At 50.8% G+C, this 21,006-nt stretch overlaps 1 protein-coding gene across 3 annotated transcripts in view; it reads left to right on the top strand.

The window, feature by feature from the left end:
* The first annotated feature begins 421 nt into the window (after nt 1-421).
* SLC8A1 (solute carrier family 8 member A1) overlaps nt 422-21,006 on the top strand; it is a 111,654-nt gene continuing 91,069 nt past the window's right edge. For 2 of the 3 annotated variants that reach the window (XM_053972393.1, XM_053972391.1), the window contains exons 1-3: nt 422-493; nt 3,885-3,988; nt 15,993-17,828. In XM_053972393.1, the coding sequence (XP_053828368.1) occupies nt 16,000-17,828 (1,829 nt within the window). In that variant the 5' untranslated portion in view covers nt 422-493; nt 3,885-3,988; nt 15,993-15,999. Of the gene's footprint in view, nt 494-3,884; nt 3,989-6,161; nt 6,221-15,992; nt 17,829-21,006 lie in introns of those variants that run through there. The other variant, XM_053972392.1, reaches the window with a different exon arrangement.

Here is a 21,006-nt window from a genome sequence, read left to right as displayed (position 1 = left end):
ACAGCCAGAACCATGCACTGCGTCCGATTTGCCTTGTGCTTCCCACTGGTCACTGATGTAAATAATAAAGGGCCAGGAAACCTTGTGCTCTTTTCTTGATAAGGCCTTTATTAAAAGAGAGCCTAAGGGGGCGGGGGTACGGGGTTTAAGACGCCACCGCTACTCCGGTCGGAGTCTTCACCCTCGGAGAATACATCCAGAGACTCAATTTATGGCTCGTTGGTCTAAGGTGGTGACTCAGTTTGGACCCCTCTGATGGTGACCGGTGTTGAAGGCTTTCTCCGATTCTTTGAGACTTGCCTGTCCTGTAGGTGTGGATTTGTTGAGCAGTCCCTACTTTGGTTTGTGGTCTGAGTCCAGTTTTATTCCTCTGCTGGGGCCTGGTAATTAATATGCAGCGTGCGCTAGGCCTCCTGGGAATCAGGAAGTCACCTCAGGGAGCAGTTGAGTTACTGGACGCCGTGAAGGGGACGAAGAGGCTTCAACTTATTAGGTATAAAGGGGTTCTAACAAAGGGGTTAACACGAGGGAAATATAGCAAAACTAGGGGAATACAACTGGAGTGTGAACCGGGCATAGGGGCAAACACATCAGGTAGGGAAAATACGAACAGGGGTGGAATCAGTGAACGCACTCAAGCAAACTTTCAAACTGTGGAATAAACAGACAAAAGGTTAAACATGCAAACAAATGATTAAACCTTGAATTTATTCATAACAGTAACTATGGGAGCCTTGCTCATGGATCAAAGGAGGAATAGGGCCAGAGCTGCTGGGGAAGCCTCACAATCCCCAGTTTGCAGGACACGGCTCCCAGACGGTGCCACATGGTACTTGCACTTCTGTTTTTCTGGAAGTCCCAGCTCCTGGAGTCATGTGATTACTATTTCAGCACTCTTAGGGTTTTTTAAACTTGCTTCTGGTTGCCAAGTAAAGTGGAAAGCACCAAATTCTAGGGCTCAAAAGCAGAAGACAAATCCAGAGAACACGTTATTTGTTACTTCACAATTCTGTACTGATGGGGGATTTTTTTTTTTTTTTTCCAACCAAAAGTTTTCCAGGCCTTGGAATGGTGGTGAAGGGGGCTGGAGTGTCAGCTGGAGAGTGTTAGTGCCTATTTGATGGCAGTGCTGCCCCAGGGCTGGCACACTGCACTTCCATGGCCCTTTGCAGGGAAGCAGCAGAGTCACTGGGCTATGGATTTCACTGGGAAACAAATTTCAGTCAACCTTGCATCTGCATTTTGAGTCTCTGAAGTCTTGTAACAGCAAAACAAAGCTTCGCTGGTGCCACGGTTTTGCTAGGGAAAGATGCTAAGGGTTCAGCAGGGGACATCTGGTCCTTCATTTTGCAGTGATTCAGTGGCTCCAGCTAGGAGCTGGTTTTTACTGAGAAGTGGAAGTGAGATGCTGGTATTAGCATGTGCTGCTGGTGAGACAATTGACAGCTGCCAGAAGGCTTTTTTGTTTCCACTCCTTTGAGAAGAGTGAGGAGACAGTTTGCACCTTGTACACCTCTCACAATAAGCCCAGCTGCTGAAGTCATTCTGTGCACATATTGAAGTTTTCCTGTACATGCCTGGTGACCAGAAGACGAGTTTGTTCCACAAAGAAAAGTACAACTGTGCAGCAGAATTTGAAGAGAAGAATGTGTGGCTTGTTTTTCAGCATAGATGTTTGCAAAATATGTGCAACTCTCCCCATTTCCAAGCTTCCTAAATTCAAGTCTAGCCCCTCTAACTACTCCTTCTTTCAGCCCCCATGCAGCAGGTGGTTTCCAGTGCAAATATACTTTTGTGTCTGTTACACGTAAGCACTGCTCTGCAAAATTTGGCCAGTCAGTGCTTCTTCCAGGAAAGCTCTCTCCCAAGCTGTTAAATGCTATGCTCACGAATCAGAGTTCTGGATTTATTGTTTAAACACACATAAAACACAGCACAGAGCAAATATCCGGGGGGAAGCTCTACAGTGGCACAAGCTTGGTTTCTCCATTTACCTCTGCAGGCTCCCAGAGCAGGGGAGTGACAGCAAATCCCACACTACCCATTTTTCACAGGTGTACCAAAACATTCCATCGAGCACTGCCTCCTCCCCGGGGTGCAGTCTGTACTCTCAGTTTTCCAGGGGAGAAGATACCTTTCACATCCAAGCCCCCTGGCTGGCTGATGGACAGCTGTGATGCCATCAGACTTCCACGGGATCAGCGGGACTCAGACTGCACCAGGGACTTGGAAACAGTTAAGGAGGCACTGCCTAGAGAGCTCAAAGAGAAATATAGTGATGTCCAGCACACAAAATTGCCCTTCCTACTCACTGCTGTGTCCCACTCCATCTGCCACATTCCTAAATGCCTGATTTATCCTCCTAACAGCAAAGGCTGGTTTGAAGGTGTCAGTGAAAGGAAGTGCTCAAATTGCTGGAAACGATGCTTCTAAGCATCTTTTTTAGAAACAGCACTCTCCAGGGATCTCCAGGTCTCTGCCAAGAACATGCATAGGAGAGCCAGAGAATGTTCAGGGAGCACATGCTCAAGTGTGCTGCAGCAAGGAGCAAAGACAGATGGATGGCAAGCAGAGGTGACAACCCACCTGCTTCTGCAGGACCTCTCTGGCATCTCCCAAGGGACTCGAGGAAAACTGTGACCAGAGCTAAGCAGCCAAAGCAGGCTCACTGCTTATCCCCAGCTTCATCTGAGACCAAAGCATTCCATTGAGGAGATGTTCCAAAGAGGGACAGGAAAGGGTGGCAGGACAGCTCCTCGGGGGTGAACATGCTTTGGCTGAGCTGAGCATTGCCCTGACCTCTTGTCTCTTACAGGAAACACAAGGCAGAAATTTTTTCAAGCAAAAATTGCCTGAGGCTTTGTGTCCCCCTCCTCTAAATTGTGCAGAGGTTCAGGTGTCTCTTTTCACAAGGCACTGGGCAGAGAATTGGCCTGCACCATTCAGTCCTGTGCTCAAGGCTCCACAGCCCACTAACCCCATTCTTTGCCAGGAGGAATTGCCTTTGTGCTCTGCACATGCAGACAATACCCAGAAACCTCCTCCAGCAACTGCAGAGAGATGCAGGCTGCTGTCGGAGAGAGCTGTGGGTGGGCATGAATGAATGAGGGAATGAATGAGCCATTTGCTACTACTGGCATGAGAATCTCCATGATTTTGAGACGAGTAATCAGTGGTTGTAAGCATGGCTGCAGTGGTAGGTGTTCACTTGCGTGCCTGCAAAGAGTGACAGGTAGGCAGAGGTAGCTGGAGCAAACAGCTGCCTCTCCCAGCACAGTCCAGGCTGCAGTCTGGAATGCTGAAGGATGGATGTGCCCACACGGTGACAAAATTTGCTGTGTCAGCAGCATGAGCAGTCTCGTTGGGTTTTTGCCTAGAGCGTCAGGCAGAGCGCAGGAGCGTTTGCTCAGCTCGCCCAGCACATCTCACAGCCCATGAGGAGCTCATTCTGTCACAGCCACCACCTGAGCTAGCTTGGCTGAGAAGAAGCAGGGTGGCCACTGCAGTGGGGAGCAGTCCTGGAACACAGCATCTCCTCTCAGCAACTGGACTTTGTCTCTCCCACTCCCTGACTTCCACCCTTTCTTTCAGAGCCCAGCTCCACCTTTCTCTTGGAGACTGTAAGAAATGAAGATGTAAATGTGCCTGGAAAAGGGTGTGTGAGGGACCAGGGAGTGGGGCACATCTTCTCCAAGCCTCTCAGCCTGATATTCTTCCTAACCAGTCACTTTTGAAGCAGCCAGATCAAAGCTGCTCTCAGGTTCAGAGGGGATAGTGCTGCTTCACCTTTTCTGTCCCAGTGCCATTAGGGCTGGGTGGGTACAAAGGGCTCATGGACTAATGAGCATCCCCACAAACACTGACAAACTCTTTGTTTTCTTCAGCTCCCCTGGAATGCCACAAAAATCCCGCAGCTGAGGCAGCCTTCCTGAGGGTCTCAGCAGGAGGCACTGGGAGACAGGAACACCACTGCGAGCTGCTGAGAGAGGTGAGTTTGGAGGAGCCGTGGGCATGCCTGGCTCTTCAGAGGGCAGCTCACCAGTGGATGCCCATTAGCACAGTCTTGGTGATCCAGAGGAGTTGGGTACTGCATTCACTGAAAGAGCTGGGAAGTAGGTCAGCAACATTACTGAGGGAATTAGGGAGTTTTAGGGAGAACTCCATGACTAAAATTTGAGCTCCACTGCCTACTGGTGCAGTGATTGGATTTCAGTGTGCAGGATGAAAAGCACCAGCAGGGATTGTGCTTGCTGCAACCATGGCAATTTCTCCTGTTCACACTATCCTTTTGCCATGCCAGCTTGTGCAGTGCCTTGCATCCTGCAGCCACTGCCAAAGCACATGCCACTGATACACATCCACTGCTCTGCTCAGCTCCTGAGCCCAGCACAGCACTGGGCACGCTGTACACATTTAGCTGTGCTCATTTTACATCAATGGCCCTGCTGGGAGAATTGAGTACCACCAAAGTACAGCACATGGCCAGATGCAAACTTATCCCTCCTCTAAAGGGTTTTAAATCAAAAGAGGTGAGGCAGAAAATCGGAGCTAGCTATTGGGACACAAAATCCTGTTTTTTTCTAAACCAAATTCTTATATGGAAATGCCTTTCATTCCATATATAGGCAATAAGCACTTAAAGTGAGACCAAAACTAAATCACACCCATAACTGCTGCAACACTAATTATAAATAGCTGGATTGTTGGTTGGTCAGCTCATCACAAAGTGCTTCACAAAGGAGTTTTGTGACACTGTCCATGTCTTACCCCTCATGTTGAACAGACAAATTTAGTTTTCCATCTCTGCTGAAGGACATGGTGGTGCAAAAATCTTCCCAAAAATTTTTTTTGAAAGCAGGTAAGAAAAGCACACATGAAATTCACAGGTAAAATTCCAGGTTGCTGTCTTGCCAGTGGTGACCAAAATTACAGGCAGAGCTGACACGGCAAGAGGGAGAGGGTGTAAGAGGGTGCAGGAGCTAAAACAATGTCTCTGCTTCCCCACAGTTCTTGTTGCACCTGAGGATCTGGGCACAGAGGGTTCATCAAGGTCGCTGGGTACTTGCACACCAGTGTGTGAGCTATTAGCTCTGGTCCTATTTTAAGTTCCCAAAGTCACAGAGTTTTGCCTGGAGGGTGGGACAATGGGTTCATCTGCTCCTTGCTGGAGCCAGCGAAGGGTGGAGGAGTCATTCAGGCATGGTGAAAGGGGAATTGCCCACAGGAAGGACACTTTGGTCAGCCTGAGGTGCAGCAAGTCCTTCAGTGCCAGGCTGCTGCCTTCCCTGAGCGCGAGGACCCTCCTGTGGGGACAGGAGGCTCTGGGGGTTCAGGGGCTGACCCAGTTACCAGATGTGAGGTCAGCTCCCAGCAGGGTCCCAGCTGACCCATATGCTCCGTGCCTGTCACCCCATGTCCCCTGCTGACCCCGGCCACAACTCTGAGGATGTGAGAAGGGGGTGAATGTCAACCCAGGGCCCCTTGGGATGCTCCTGACCTCCTGCCTCCCCACAGCTGCCATGGGCAACCCAGGGCTCTCTCCCTCCTGAAGGGTGCAAATGGGTTCAGGATCGCCCTGGCAGGCTGCAGCTCGGCCGGGGGGATGTGGGCAGGAGCTGACCGGCCAGGGTGGGGTGGGCTGTGCTGTGCTGGGCTGTGCTGGAGGCAGGCAGGGCATGGATGGGGACTGTCCCGGGCAGGGCAAGAGCAGAGCAGGACTGGGGGCAGGCAGAGCAGGGCTGGGGACTGCCCCAAGCAGGGAGGGCACGGCTGCTGGGGGTGGGTCCGCAACCAGCCCTGCCTTTCAAAGTCCCTCGATCCGAGGAGGAATTCGGGAAATATTTCCAGCAGCGGGAGGACGAGGAGGAGGGCTGAAGCTGCTCCCCAGGAGGAGGGACGGCGGGTCCCTCGCTGCCCGCGCATCGCGGCGGAGGGATGCGGAGGGAGGGGAGGCTGCCTGCGGGGCGGGCCGGCTGAGCGCATCCCCGTGTGTGTGTGTGTGCGCGCGCTCCCTCCATCCATCCATCCCTCCATCCCTCCCTTCCTTCCTCCCTCCCTTCTCCCTCCCTCCCTCCCTCCCTCCCTCCCTCCCTCTCTCTCTCTCTCCCTCCCGCCCGCCGCCGCGCCGCAGCCGCGCACCGGGGCTCCGCCGCCCGCCCCGCCGCGATGCCCCGCCGCTGCTGAGCCGGCCCCGGCGACTCCCGCTCCCGCAGCCCGCCAGGTAGGACCGCCAGGCACCGGCCCCCGCCCCGACCCTGCCCAGCCTCCCGCTGCTCCCCGCACCGCGATGCGAGTGCCGGGGGAGGCTGCCGGGGGGCGGCGTGGGGGACCCGGAGCCGTGCGGGAGCCGATGGGGAGGCGGGGGTGGGATGCTCGCACTCGCGACACACACCCGGGAAGGCTTTCTACAACCCAGCCGCGGCACCTCTAGGCGGGCGAAGGGGCTCGCCGCCCTCCCCCGGCGGCCAATCGCGACATGTCGCGACGGGAGGCGCGGCTGCGGCGGGGGTCGCTTCCCCGCTAGCCCGAGAGCCGGACATTGCCGGGCAGGTGGGGTCGGGCGGGGGGCTGAGGAAAATCTCCTTCCCGGGGGGCTTTCGGGCACATCCCCCCGGGCGCGGCGGGGTGCGGTGCCTCCGCCTGGCGGGGCTGTGCGTGCCTCCAGGCAGGGCTGCTTTCCCTGCCTTGAAACGCTTCCCGAGGTGAGTGGTCGGAGGCACCTGCAGCCACGCCGAAATTCCCGTTTTCATCTCGAGCAGCGTGCGTTATTAAGGGCTGGCATTTAGCAGCGCTCATCACGTAGGCTTTGTCTAGGTGGAAGCATGGCTGGGGCTCTTCCGTCATCTTGAGTTTAATTCTTTATTCACAGCCTTGTTGCTTCCCTCCCCGCCGAGCCGTGCAAAACAACTCCACACTCTGCTCTGTCTCCACGGCGAGAGCAAACTGCCAAAATGTTGCAGAAATGCAGCAAGCACCAGGGAGGACTGGAGCCTGAAAATGAAAGCTGTAGTAAAATCACAAGGTCACGGGCGTGTGGGTGCGAGCGTGTGCTTTCAGGGCTCCTTTTCGCTTGCGCTTTGCAGGAACCTGTTCATTCCTCCAGTCCCAGATGTTGCAAATTCACAAGTCAGGCAATGGAAATGAAGGCTGAGAGAGGCTGGGGTTCTCTGTGTGCTCCCCTGGCACCTGCCTAGGAATTCAGGTGCTTTTTGTCACCATCGCAAAGAGAAGGGGTGTGCTTTTGTTTGGAAGAGGGGAGCTGAGACACTTGCATATTGATGTGGTGGTGGCATCCAGGAGAAAAAGAGCTGTGCTATATGGCTTTGGCTGGGGATATGGCTATGATCAAAAAAAAAGGCATTTGTGATCCTTCCTTGTGATCCTGTCTATTAGCTGTTCCTTTCTCCCCTTTTCCTTCTGACTGGGTCTTCAATAGCAGCTTTGCCCCTTGTCCAGCACACACATTAAGGCCAAATAGGGAAATACTGTAACATTTCTACGACCATCACCTGCCAGCCAAGCCATGAACCCCCACCACCAACTTCCAGGAAAGCTGTCTGACTCCTCTTACGCCCCCACCAGCTCTTTTGACATGGACAATTCCTAAGTCAGTGCTGAGGAGCCACGTTGGTCAAAGCTTCCTCTCTACCAGGCTTTGCATTCAAGATACCAGAGGAGGTTGGACATACTCTCTGTGTCCAGCACCCCTGAGTGTCAGCAGTAGCACAGCTCTAACCTGATGAAACTTTGCTTGCTTCTCCTTCCCTCACTTTCTCTAAGGTTTTTGTAATCTATTGGCTGTGGATGGCTCCTGAAACTTAAATGTTCACTGTCCTGTACCTGCCCAGGCTGCACCTCATCTTCTCTCCTGGCACTGCTGCACATGGCATGGCAGAAACTTTGGTTTCTGTCCTTGCTCTTGGGAGCCTGTACAGCACCTTAAATGATGCTGTATAGGCACAGCCACTTCTCTGCCTTTTGTAGTGTCCTGATATGCTCAGGGCGTTCAGGGTTGCAATTTTCTAGTGTTTCATCTGGGACAGAATTTGGGTTTTTGCTGTGGCTTTGAGGGGATACAGTCCTGACTGCTCACAGGGAAAAAAAAGGCCCCTGTTCTCCAGCACCCGGATGAAAGTTACATCCTGTAATAAAGCCCAGTGCCCCACAAGATCCAAGCATTATTGGACAATCAACCAACAGGTTGGTCATAGACAACACAAGTGACAGTGGCTCTCCTTGTGACTGGCACGGGGAACACCCTGGAGCTCTGTCCAAGCTCAGAGTGCTGGGATCTGCACGTGCTCCCAGCTCCTGGACACCGGTGCACACAGCTGTGCAGATCCTGGCTGCACCTGGGGCTGCTGCAGGCTGCTGTGCTCTTGATCCTCTGGCATCCTCTGTGGGCTGAGCTCCCTGACCAAGGGCTTTCCCTTGCCAAGGGTGTGAGTGGTATCTCTCCAGCTGCTTTCAGGAGCCTTGGAGGAACTTGCCTTTTGCTGTTATCTCTATCCCTCTGGTGATTTCAACTGAAATTGGAAAGAGGGGGGAGCGATGTGAACAGACAGACAGACACGGAAACTGTGATTTCATGTGCCTGGCTTCCTAAGGAAACCTGGCTACAAATAGAAGTGAGATTTGGTACTGCAAAGAGCTCCTGAGGAGACAGAGAAGGCGGGGGAGTCTGAGGAGAAGGAAGGGGTGGCTAACCTTGTGTTTGAGATCGGTAAAGAAGGCCTGGCACACACCTGGGCTTAGAATCCCTTGCCTGAGGTCTGGGGGTCTAAAAGCTGGCCAATCTGCTCGGCACTAGCATCCAGCTCCCTCTAGAGTCAGCCCTGCCAGAGCTGTGCCTCTGGAGGTGGCTCTGCTGGGAGGTGCTACCACCCTTCCTCAGCCAGGAGCAGTCACACAGGTGGATGGAGCATGCCAGGGTGAGCCCCCAGCCCAGCCCAACCTGCCTAGCTCCTGCCTAGTACCATGCCTGAATTGCTCAGGTCAACAACCTGCATTTGCATTGGTCTTTCCCCACATCCATCCCCATGGACATCTCCACCTCTTCATCCCTGGATGGTCTCAGGGAGCTGGGGATGAGGATTTATTTCCTTTCCCTTAAAGCTTTCTGCTCCTGCAGGGCCCATGGGAGCATCCCTCTGCACAGAAGACCCACACACAGCTACAAACTCAGTGCAAAAACAGTCCCAGCAGAAACAGAGGACACAGGCACAGGGGAAAGCAGTAGGCCTGTTCCTCCCTTCTGGCCCTTTTGGGGCACCTCTGGGCAGATACTTCCTCCCCAGGCTGCCCAAGAGCCTCAGGCTCATTAGCAGTGTTTTATTCTCCCAGCACTCAGAGGAGATGCTCTTCCCATTTTACACAGAGACATGGAGCACAGGGAGATGCTGGGCTGCCCTGGGATCACACAGGGAGTCTGCCAGCCAGGCAGCCTCAGGGCTGGCTTGTGGAGAACGGGCAGACTGTGCTTAAAGCAGCAAGGGAGATGCACAGGCAGAGTGGAAGGCATCAGCAAACCAAGAGGAATCACAGGAAAGAGCCTGATGCTGCTTGATAAAGAAGAGACCAAAGGCAGGTGGTAAGGGTAAAGAAATGGTCTGAAGACAGCAGCAAGTGGGAAGACAGTTGTTTGAAAAGCAGACAAACAAACAAACCCCAGTCCCAGAGAAATGTGGCATTTCCCCCTTGCTTCTTATTTCTTGGCATGTTCCTAGCTGAGATCTTGAGTCGTGGGAGAAAGGGACAACTTGACACTTGGTCTCCACGTGTGAAAAGCAAGACTGTAAACTCCCCGACTAACAGTTCCAAGCACATTTTCTGCAAGCTGCCTCCAAATTCATCCAATGCGGCTGAAATTTTATATCAGGGATGTTTTATTTTCTCTATTTGTCCGTTTATTTTGGAAAGTTGCTGGGGAAATTGTGGAAGGAGATTGGATGTTTCATTGAAGAGATAGGATACTTGGAAAAATCAGTGGCAGACTGATAATTATTCTTACTTTTTAATGTCCTTTACAGAAACCAGGGTGGCCTGATGTGTGTTTTACTTGATCGGCTTCATGGAGGGCTTGTGCCTCTGACTATATTTGGAAAGGTTTTGATGTTTTTTTGTACTGATGCAATCAGGATGCTGATGGCCTGGAAATCATTTTCCTGATGTGGGGATCTACAGGGTCATGGGTAGGGGATGCCAACAGGCCGTGCCTGTTTTGGAGTGGCAGAGCTGGGGGAAAGGGAGCAGGAGCCAGGCAGAGCCAGAGCAGGAAAGCGAGCCAAGGGTTTTCCAAGCAGCGTTTAAAGTGCCGTCACGCTATGCAGCCCTCAGTGGCAACACAGTCTTTGGACTTAGCAGCTCTCCTGCATGGTTTGGATGTACAGCCAGTGTGGCAGAACCAGAAGGGTCCTTTTCCTGCCCTGATAGGTAAATCTCACAGCTGTCAGGAGCTCAGTTTTACCAAGGCTGTGCCACGGCGTCAGCACCAAGATCAGAAGCGAAGCCAGCGGAGCCTGTGGCTGCCCAGGCAGACCTCCAAGCACCCTGTACCTCCTTGCAGGGCTGCTGGCATCTGTTTTGCGTCCCTTGGCTGCAAGAAGCTGGACCTGTGATGGTCAGAGACCAGATGGCTTGTTTGGGTTTGTTTTTTTTTTTTTTTTCCCTACAGCCATATCTTTTCCCGGCACAGGCTTTGCCCGAGCTGTCTGCTGGAGAGCAGGCTGCTGATTTCAGGGAGGCACAGGCGTACAGGCTTGAGCACAGCCAGGCAGGGGCAGCAGCAGAGGAGAAGTTTACTGTTCCTCCAGAGATGGGGCCATGGCTGTAAGTGCCATGCATGGAGGCAAGGCATGCAGTGCTTCTTCCCAGGAAGGCTGCAGTAGATTCTTCTTTCCCTGCAAGAGAAACTGGGGAAGGGCTGCTGTAACTTGGGGACTTCAGGTTTGACGCTAGGAGAGAGTCCTAGTCCAGGTTTGGGCTAGGAGAGAGTCGGTCTTTTTGGGGCTTGCTGTCTTTTCCCCTGGGACAGGGTGGGGAGCAGCTGAGTTGCTTTGAGCCTCTGTTTCTCTATTGTGCAGGCTGGCTATTCCTTGCAGTGACCACTAGCTCTTCTTTGTCACTTTTTGGCCCCTCTGGTTGAAGGGACACCGTCCTTCTCCAGCCTGTGACACCAGAAAAGGGTGGCTTGAGCTGTCTTCCCTGTCTCTCCCTAGTGCACTCTTGCTAGGAAAAGGTCCTCTCTTGTCTAGCTCTGACTGTAAGATGGAAAAAGACTCTTTGGGAATCCCCGTGGTGTTGCAACATGCTCCTGGTTGTGTTCCCTCATCGAGTTGAAAAGCAGCCACTCTCACGTGAAGAGCAAATTTTCACTGGTCCCCAGCAAGAAACCAGGCACCCTGTGGGGAGAGGGTGCTGCTCCAGCCTCCTGCAGGGCGGTGACACAGCTGTGGGGACACCTTCTGCCATGCAAGCTGGCAGTAGATCGGCAGGAATGATGTTCATGATGAAGATTATGGTGTCGCAGTGGGGTGGGCACTGTTGGGTAGCACCGGCGGTGGCTGTAATGGTGTGAACACTGCTGTGTGACAGCTGCTCTGTACACGTTTGCTGTGGGATGCTGCGGGATAATTTCCACGTGGAAAGCCTCTCAAATCTTTCTTTGTGTGGCCACTCATTCCTCCTGAGCCCAGGCCATTTCCTTCCTTGCCCAAGTGTCTGGACCAGCAATGTTATTTTTTAGCACTCTTAAAAATAATGGCACTTCTAGTGTATTGCAAATGGTCAAAGACCCGTGTGAGATACAAAGCTTTAGGAAAATAATGGGGATGATCTTACAGTGGATATTTCAAAGCTGAAGTGCCCTGATGGAGATGGGACTTTTGGGAGGGTGCTGCAAAGAAAAAGCTGTGCTTTGTTTAAATGCAGAGCAGCTTTCAGGCTCGCTTTGCATGCAGCAGCCAGTCAGCCTGAAGGATCGATGCTGCCAGGGAAAGATCAGAGCAGAGTCTAAAAGGCTGTTTCCTCCCCATCTGGCAGCTCCTCAGCTGGGGGGCAGGAGCATGAGCTGGCAACAGGAGCTCTCTCCTACCAATTTGTAAAACCTAGAGCTCCCATGTCCAGCAGGGAGGCAAATATCTCTGCAACCCTCCCATCCCCACTGTGGGGCAACAACACTGCCCTCCTGGGGTTTTGCAGCACCAAGGGGTGGAAGAAAGGCTGGACTGAGAGCCCTTGGCCAGGAGCTGCATCTAAACTGAGCTTGTGATGGAGCCTCTCACAGGCTTTCCTCCCTGACTGTGCAGAAACACCTGCTGGCACCCCTGTGGAGCTTGTCTGGAAAGGGAACGGGGCTCAGGAGAACCCAGGCTGGGCTCTGTCTCTCCTGGTTAGTTTGAGCTCTCCCTGAGAGCTCTCCAGCAGCACCAGGACAGTTCCCCTTCTGTAGTGGTAAAAAGGGCTCAGGGTGCTGTCCCTGGGCATCAGGTGGTGCTTATGGGCAGGGCAGTGCTGGCCCGGGACAGCATTTTGGGATTTTTCACCGCACATGTGTGGCCAGCACTGAGCCTGAGAGCAGCCTGTGCCCCTGCCCTGTGCTGCCCTGATCCCTCTGTCCCCAGAGGCACTGGGGCAGTGCCACCAAGGCCATGAGCACCATGGCAGGCAGGGCTTGCCAGGGCTGACAGTGTGCATCAGCTGCTGCACACACTTTTATTGCTGATGGCCAGGATGGGAAATGCAATTGAGGCCTTAATTAAAAGCTAACAAAGTTCGGCTTGGAGGGAGGGCTGCCCTTCAGGTAGCCTTGCTTCTCCTTACAGCATGTTGGAAATTATTTTTCTGGGAATATTCCTACACTATGCCACAGCGTGCTGACTGTGAGCCGAGACTGTAGGCAAATGCAGAGCAAGAGGGTCTCTGGGGACCAAGCTGTTTATTTTGGATTGTACAAATAAAGAAACACGAGTTATTTAATAGCAGGTGCTTCTCAGAGATATTTTGAGTGTCAGGCTCTGGCCGCGTGTGTGTAACTAGCATGTTGTGGCCAAGCATTTTCTAGCCCTTCATAATTCCTGAGCCTCACTGTGAATTGGTTTAAGCAGGAAAGCTGGTCATGGTGTGTGAACCTTGCTTGATGACTGCACCACAAAATGCTGGAGGAAGTACAGCAGAGTTGGGGGATGCTGCTGCTGCCCAAAGGATGCACATTGGCATGGCTGGTGGATGTCTCTTCCAAGGCTCCAGTCATTTCTTGTCCCTCTCCAGAAAAGCTCCACATTTCTTACCTCCTGACATCTGAGGGAAAAATATTATTTGTACATGGAGTGCTGGTTGGGAATGCCAGAAATATGGATAGCTCAGATGCAAGCCTCTAGGCCTTTTTTTCCTCCTGTTTAAAGTAGTATGGGACTTGATTTCAAACAAACAAACAAAATAAACAAACCAAAACAAAACCCGACTTATATTAGAATGTTTGAAAGGGGTAACACATGGTAAATAAAGTTCAAATTACTTATTAATTTGATTTCATGGGTGTCTTTTTTTCTGAATGAGACTTCCAGTACCTAAATCCTCTTAAGGCTGGAGAGTTGGTCCAAAGTGTGATGGGACTCTCCTATTCTTCATGACCTAAATCAGTGACCCAAAGCATAATATTTTTTTCTAGAACCATCTGTTTTCTCTTCTTGCCAAGGGGATTTCACAATGCCTGATTGCTCCGAATAATTGTACATGTGCAGGGATATGACTTGCCACAGGGAAAAAAAATAACTGAACAAGGACAGGTGGATGTTCCTGAGTTTTCTGAAGAAAGTACTACCCTTTAGAAGGAAAGAGTGAAGAACCATGCAACTGAGTAATATTTTATGTCCACCATGAATTTTTTTAAGCCTACATATTCAAAAAGGAAACAAAACTACACTTAGGGGCTATCTGGGATAAAAAGAGTAGATACCAAGTCAGCCTGTGTTTTGACAGCCCCTTTATCAAATGCCTCCATGACTTGGTTTGGAGCAGTGTGAAACACAGGAGTACAGATGTTGGGTGACTAATTCATGCTTCAGCTAAATTTCAATGACCGTGAATGCACATCTGTTTCAGCTCAGCCATCCACTGAAGGGTGTGCAACAAGGTGCTCCTCTTTACAAACATCATGCTTGCATTTTTTTTTCACTTTGGGCTTGTAAGCAGTGGCTACAACTCACATTTGGGGAAGCAGGAGGTACCCAGACACTACAATCAGGGGGCAATGAGTCTGGTAGTAAGAGCTTTTTTGTAGCATTAGCAGGATTCCCAATGCAAGCATCTTTCTTTTAAAACTGTCTTCCTACAGGAGACTTGTTTTTTCTTGTTCAATTTATCTGTTCTTATCACCCAGCTCTCTGATTTGCTCACTTCCTCCACTATGTGTCTTTTTATTTTCTTAATTACAATACCAGGGAGTGGGGGGTTGGGGGCAGATCAACAGTTCCTGGTGAGAAAATGCCATTTATATGAAACTGTCATGATAAATTCTCAGTATTACTCATCCAGACCAATAATCTTGCTGCAGAATCTGTAAACAAAAGCAAACTGAGGAGAGGGCTGTGATCCACCATTACAGTGTCTCTTTGTGGAGCAGATCCCATAACATGGGGGTGGGATGGTACCCATTGATTCCTCCAGCCAGTTGTTCCCTTGCACACAGCCCTGTCCCTGCATGATATGCCCCTGCCCTAACGAGGAGTTCAAACCTTTCATAGCTGAGCTTTGTTGGTTTTTTCTTTCAGAAGTGTGGGTTTTTTCCAAGGAAAATCAGCTCAGCTTTTTGTATTTCCCAGTGAAGTCGAGGTATTGATGTGCTCATTTTCCTCTCTTCATAGAAACATTTTTAAGTACCATCTGATTAAATTAACTTGGATGGGAGAAGTGTGATATAGCAAAGGCTCTCCTTGAGGAGAAAATACAGCTTTAATAACTAGGGATCTGGCTTTTATTGGCTAGTGAATTTGAGAATGTATCACTGAGCATGCTCAAGTTTTTTGGTTTTTTTTTTTCACTAAGCATCTCTTTGTACTTAAAGGCATCTGTTCTGTCGGTTTATGCACTGTTAACTAACTGCAGACCTCTTTAACAGCTCCTCTACATTGCTGGAAAATCCTGAGGCAGGACGAGGGCAAGAACGGCTGTCATGCCTGATGACTGATGTTGTAAATGGAGTGAGAAAGGCCCTTGAAGGGGAAGCCGTCAAAGCTGACCTAGTGGGAAAAGAGCACAGGGACATGTTTCCTCTAGAAGCATGCCAAGAGAGCCAGGCTTCGATGCATATGCGGCTCTTTCCAGTTTTGGGAAGGTGCAAAGTGATGCACCGTGGAAGGAATGGCTCCAAAATCATTAATTACAGGCTGCCCTTCTGGTGCACCTTATGACCAAGTTACTGTTAAGAGTAAGGTTTTGCCAGGGCTCAGGCTCACTTTGTGCAGATTTCCGATATGGAGTAGATGCTTGGGAGGACTGTGAGCAAGAAAGGACTGTGAAATACATAGCTTACAGTGAATTAAAAAGTATAAAAATATTTTTTAAACATGATGAGGGGATAGTAGATTTCCCTGTCCTCTCCTGCTCTTACCCTGAATTCCAGTGAAGTGAGTGAGTGCACTGTAATTTTGAAATGGGAAACACTTCTGCCAGCTGTGAAGCAGAACAATGGGCTTTAATTAGATTAGGTTAGAGGAACAAGAAAATGCAATTGAACAAATAGGTTTTCAGCAAAGAGAAGGAAACATCATGGTAGCTAAAGGGGGTAGGTGCTAGCTCACTGGTACCATCTGAATCCATCCTGGTTCAGATCACTGAACTAGAGGATTTCTACATGGAAAACATCACTTATCATAACTAAATAGGCTCATCCGCTCCATCTTCTTAAGTTACAGGATAACTTGATCATATCTTTGGAGAGGAAAATCTGTTATCTCTGGTTGGCCTCACTTAATCTTTCCTTTTTGCCTGTTCAGGTTGAGGATGTTTGGGACCTGCCTGGTGGAAGCGGCCATGTCGCGAGTAACTCGCGCACACGCCTTCCCGGTGAGCTTCCCTCTCCTGAGCCTTGTCCTGGTGCTGCTCTTCCATGCAGAGGGCACGCATGCCGAGAGCCCCAGCGAACTGCCCGGCAATGACACCGAGGAGTGCGCTGGCTCCTACATCTGCAAAAAGGGTGTGATTTTACCAATATGGGAACCCCAGGACCCCTCGTTTGGGGACAAAATCGCTCGGGCTACGGTGTATTTTGTAGCAATGGTGTACATGTTCCTGGGAGTGTCCATCATAGCTGACCGCTTCATGTCCTCCATCGAAGTCATTACGTCCCAAGAGCGGGAAATAACCATCAAGAAGCCCAACGGCGAGACCAGCAAAACCACCGTGAGGATCTGGAACGAGACCGTTTCCAACCTCACGCTGATGGCCTTGGGCTCGTCCGCTCCAGAGATCCTCCTGTCTGTAATCGAGGTGTGCGGCCACGGCTTCACGGCGGGGGACTTGGGGCCAAGCACGATCGTGGGGAGCGCTGCCTTCAACATGTTTGTCATCATTGCAATCTGTGTGTACGTGGTGCCAGATGGAGAGATAAGGAAGATCAAGCACTTGCGAGTGTTTTTTGTTACAGCGGCCTGGAGCATCTTTGCCTACACTTGGCTTTACATTATTTTATCTGTGTCTTCTCCTGGGATTGTGGAGGTTTGGGAAGGTTTGCTCACCTTCTTCTTCTTCCCCATCTGTGTGGTGTTTGCCTGGATAGCCGACAGGAGGCTTTTATTTTACAAGTATGTCTACAAGAAATACCGAGCTGGCAAGCAGAGAGGCATGATCATTGAGCATGAGGGTGACCGGCCCTCCTCCAAGGCTGACATCGAGATGGACGGAAAGGTTGCTAATTCTCACGTGGAGAACTTTTTGGATGGGACACTGGTGTTGGAGGTGGATGAGAAAGACCAGGATGATGAGGAAGCCAGGAGGGAAATGGCTCGGATCCTGAAGGAGCTGAAGCAAAAGCACCCAGACAAGGAAATTGAGCAGCTCATAGAGTTGGCCAACTACCAGGTCCTGAGCCAGCAGCAGAAGAGCAGGGCCTTCTACCGCATCCAGGCCACTCGGCTCATGACCGGCGCTGGCAACATCCTGAAGAGACACGCTGCAGACCAGGCCCGCAAAGCCGTCAGCATGCACGAGGTCAACAGCGAGGTGACCGAAAACGATCCCGTCAGCAAGCTCTACTTCGAGCAGGGCACCTACCAGTGCTTGGAGAACTGTGGCACCGTGGCCCTGACCATCGTCCGCCGGGGAGGAGACCTGACCAACACGGTGTACGTCGACTTCCGGACAGAGGACGGCACGGCCAACGCTGGCTCTGACTACGAGTTCACTGAAGGGACGGTGGTCTTCAAGCCTGGAGAGACCCAGAAGGAAATCCGTGTTGGCATAATCGACGACGACATATTTGAGGAGGATGAGAACTTCCTGGTCCATCTCAGCAACATCCGTGTGAGCACCGAGGCCTCAGATGAGGGCGTTCTTGAGGCCAGTCGTGTCTCAACAGTTGCCTGCTTGGGATCACCATCTACTGCCACCGTCACCATTTTTGACGATGACCACGCCGGCATCTTCACCTTCGAGGAGCCAGTAACACACATCAGTGAAAGTGTAGGAACCATGGAAGTGAAAGTGTTGCGAACCTCTGGAGCACGAGGAAATGTTATTGTGCCCTACAAAACCATTGAAGGCACGGCCAAAGGTGGAGGAGAGGACTTTGAAGACACCTGTGGGGAGCTGGAGTTCCAGAATGATGAGATAGTGTAAGTCAACGTTTTATTTATTTCTTACAGTCTCTGTTTCTCCTGAAACGAAATGCACTTAGCTCCCAGAGCTGCACTGGAGGTGTTTGGGTGCCAATGCATTGCAATAAGCCATGAATGGCCTTAGGTGCTTTAGGGAGCCTGAAACACTGTGTCCCTGCCTTGCCAGCAGACTGGAGAGTGATGCCTGGTCGGGGGCACTCCAGCCTTCCAGGGAGGTGGAGCTGATCTGGCAGCCGTACCCATGCGCTGAACAGATCTCTCAGCTCTGCAGCGGAGCAGAGAACAAAACTGAGGTGGCTGTGACCACCCAGGCATGAGGGCGTGTCCTGCAAAGTGTGTGAATTGTGGTACCTGCCTCCTGTTTCCTGTTGAGGCTCAGATCATCCAGTACTGGGTCACAGCTGTCCTCCTGATGCTCTGCTCAGGGCTTTGGTGAAGGTTGCTTCACCTCTTCCTGTTCTGAAGGGTGCAGGCCTGGGTCACTGTCCATTACACGTGTTGAAAAAGTGTTGTCATGCAGGGAAGCCTCATGGTTAGGATGTAGCTACATCCTAATGCAGCCACATTCATCTGCTTGCAAGTAAAAAAAGGAGGCTGAAAGCTGTTGGAGGCTACTCCTGAGTGTTGCTGTTTGGATGGTGGGGAAATTATTAGTGCTGTAGCCTTATTACATTATGTGGAGAACATAAATTTGCTCAGTAAATCATGGTAGAAGACATCTATCCTTGGGTATGTCATGAAGACGTTTCTTTGCCCAGCTGGTGCTCTGGGAGGAGTAAGGGTTGGGAGCTGTGTTTTTCCAGCCTGAGGCTCTTCCTACAGTGAATACAGGGACTAAGTTCTGTAGCACAAAAAAAAAAAAGCACTGCATAGAACTGAAAAAAGTAACTGGTAAAGGGCACTGCTGTGTCAAGGGAGAGCAAAATTTTGGCTTGGGTGTTATTTATTGTGCTGCTGGTCTCCCAGGAGCTGAGACAAACCGTGGTGAGTGCCCAGAGTGGTCCTTGTGTTCTGTCTGTCACCTGTATCTGCTGCATCTGCATAGAGAGAATGAAACTTCTTCATAAAACTTCTCCAAGTAGATGGCAGGGGGGGAAAAGGCGATCTGTAATTCTCAGGCAGGATTTATACCAGTTGGGATTTTGACTTCCCAGGAAAAACTGAGCAAAAAGTTCACTGCTCTATGGACTGGAGGCTACAGCAGGCATGTTGCTCACACAAGGGTCAAGAGCACATGGCTCCTGACTCCTGGATGATAAATGTAGTAGAGAGGAATGCAGTTATTTGAATTTTTTTTTATTATTATTATTTTGGGAGAAGCAGGGAGTAGTCTGCAGAGATACAATGAACTAGGCTATAAGGATATCTCCCAAAGGCTCTTTGCTTTTTATCCAGGTCACTCAGCACTATCAAAACTGGGCTAGTGGCAGTTAGACTTTGACGTTTGTGCCCAGCACCCATGGGATGTGACATGTTTACATGGCAGGCCAAACACACAGCCACAGGCTCTGCAATGGCGCTCAGAGGGGCTTGGACTACGCCTTGCCTTGGATCCACCACTGTGGCCAGGATCTCTGTGCTGTCCTTCATCCAAGACCTGTGTCTGTGCTGCCTCTTGGTGCTTGGGCTGTGATGAGGAGAGGTGTTCTCCCCGGCACTGCTGTGCCTGCTTGCCTCTGGTGGTGGCCTTCCCTCCTCTGAGCTGTTCCCTGCTGACTTTTGCCAGCAGCCCAGTAACAAAGGGGTGTGCTGGCAGCGAGCTGACCACATCCTGTGGGATCTGTGCTGGTGTGCCCTCGCCAGGGCTGCAAGCCTCCTCCTTCCTCTTCTTATCAGCTGCCAGAATGTGCACAGCAAGCAAGAAACAGGGGAAAGCAGCTTTCTTAGAAACCCGAGTGTGCCTCTTCTGTGCAGATGCCCGTTGTATCTCTATTGTCTTTAAACTATCTCTCCCAGGAATCACAGTGAGTGATGGTAGCTCAGAAATGTGCACAGCCTGGGGCCTGGGTGTAAGGAGGTGGTGACTGCAGGGACAGATGCTGACCAAGGGGCTCTCTCCATTCAGGTGGGAGAGGACATTGACAGAAGGAAACCAATGGTACATATTCCAATCTATCCACGTGCCTGAAAGGCAGTAGGTATTAATGTAAAACTCAGCTGCTACAGTCCATGTTCAGGTGCTGGGTGGTGCAGTCTGACTGGCAGAAGATTTCCTGCAGGCCCATGTTTTGCCTGGACACAAGTTTAGGACAACCCTGCAGCACGGAGGCAGAGTGTTCCTGATGCTGAGCTGCTGCTTACAGGCATGCTCCCTTGGAAGAATTTGCTCCAATAAAGAAGATTTACTAGCACAATATGTGGATTATGGAGCTAAAGACTTTTTGCTCTGTCATTGCTTGATAGCGCTGTACTTCAGTTATGCCACGGTTATGTGGAATGGTACAATTCCCTAGCACATTGGATTCAATAAAGTTCTAAAATTCCAGGTTTTCTCATGCTCTGATGGCCAAGAGATGCCTTTGCTGCCCTTTCTAAAGGTCTTTAGTGCCTCTTCAGTTCTGCCATTCAAGTCTGAATGAATCAGCTTGATAAAAGTGAGTAAGATGTGTTTTTCTGGGGCAGTAATAACAAAGGTAGGCCAGTACAGGGAGACATGAAGATGAAAGAAAAAGCATGCACAAGCCTCTATTATTAGAGGGCTGGCTTGCTGGTAAGTCCCAGTAAAATTAGAAAGCGCTGGGAGGGCCCTGATCTTCTGGAGACCTTCCTCTGGTTCCCAAAAGGCCTAATTACGTAACATGTTGTTTGTTTGCAGTGTCCAGAGAGACTTTCCCATTTTGCAATCTGTTGATGTCCCCCCTTCCCAGAATACACAAAATAGCAGTTTAACTGCTGAAGGCATGCTGCTCCTGTGCATTTAATCAGACATCTCATACTGATGCTACCAAAAAAAGATGTGTAATGGAGATGTTTGTCCTCCTGTGGAACATTAAACCCAGCACTACCTCTTGGAGTGGTGGTTTTCTGCTCCTTGTTCCTGGAGCACAGCTTGTGCATGTTAGCAGGTGGAAGAAACAGCTTTTAGATGAGGTTTGCATGACACATTGCTCCAAGCTTCGTGGGAAAAGGTGTCTGACTGGGGTCTCAGCAAAGTGAGTCTCAGTGATGCTGCACA

The sequence above is a fragment of the Vidua macroura genome, chromosome 3 (genome assembly GCF_024509145.1).
Source record: "Vidua macroura isolate BioBank_ID:100142 chromosome 3, ASM2450914v1, whole genome shotgun sequence".
NCBI classification, from domain to species: Eukaryota; Metazoa; Chordata; class Aves; order Passeriformes; family Viduidae; genus Vidua; species Vidua macroura.
The sequence above is the reverse complement of the archived record's forward strand: the minus strand, read 5'-3'. Positions and strand labels throughout refer to the sequence as shown.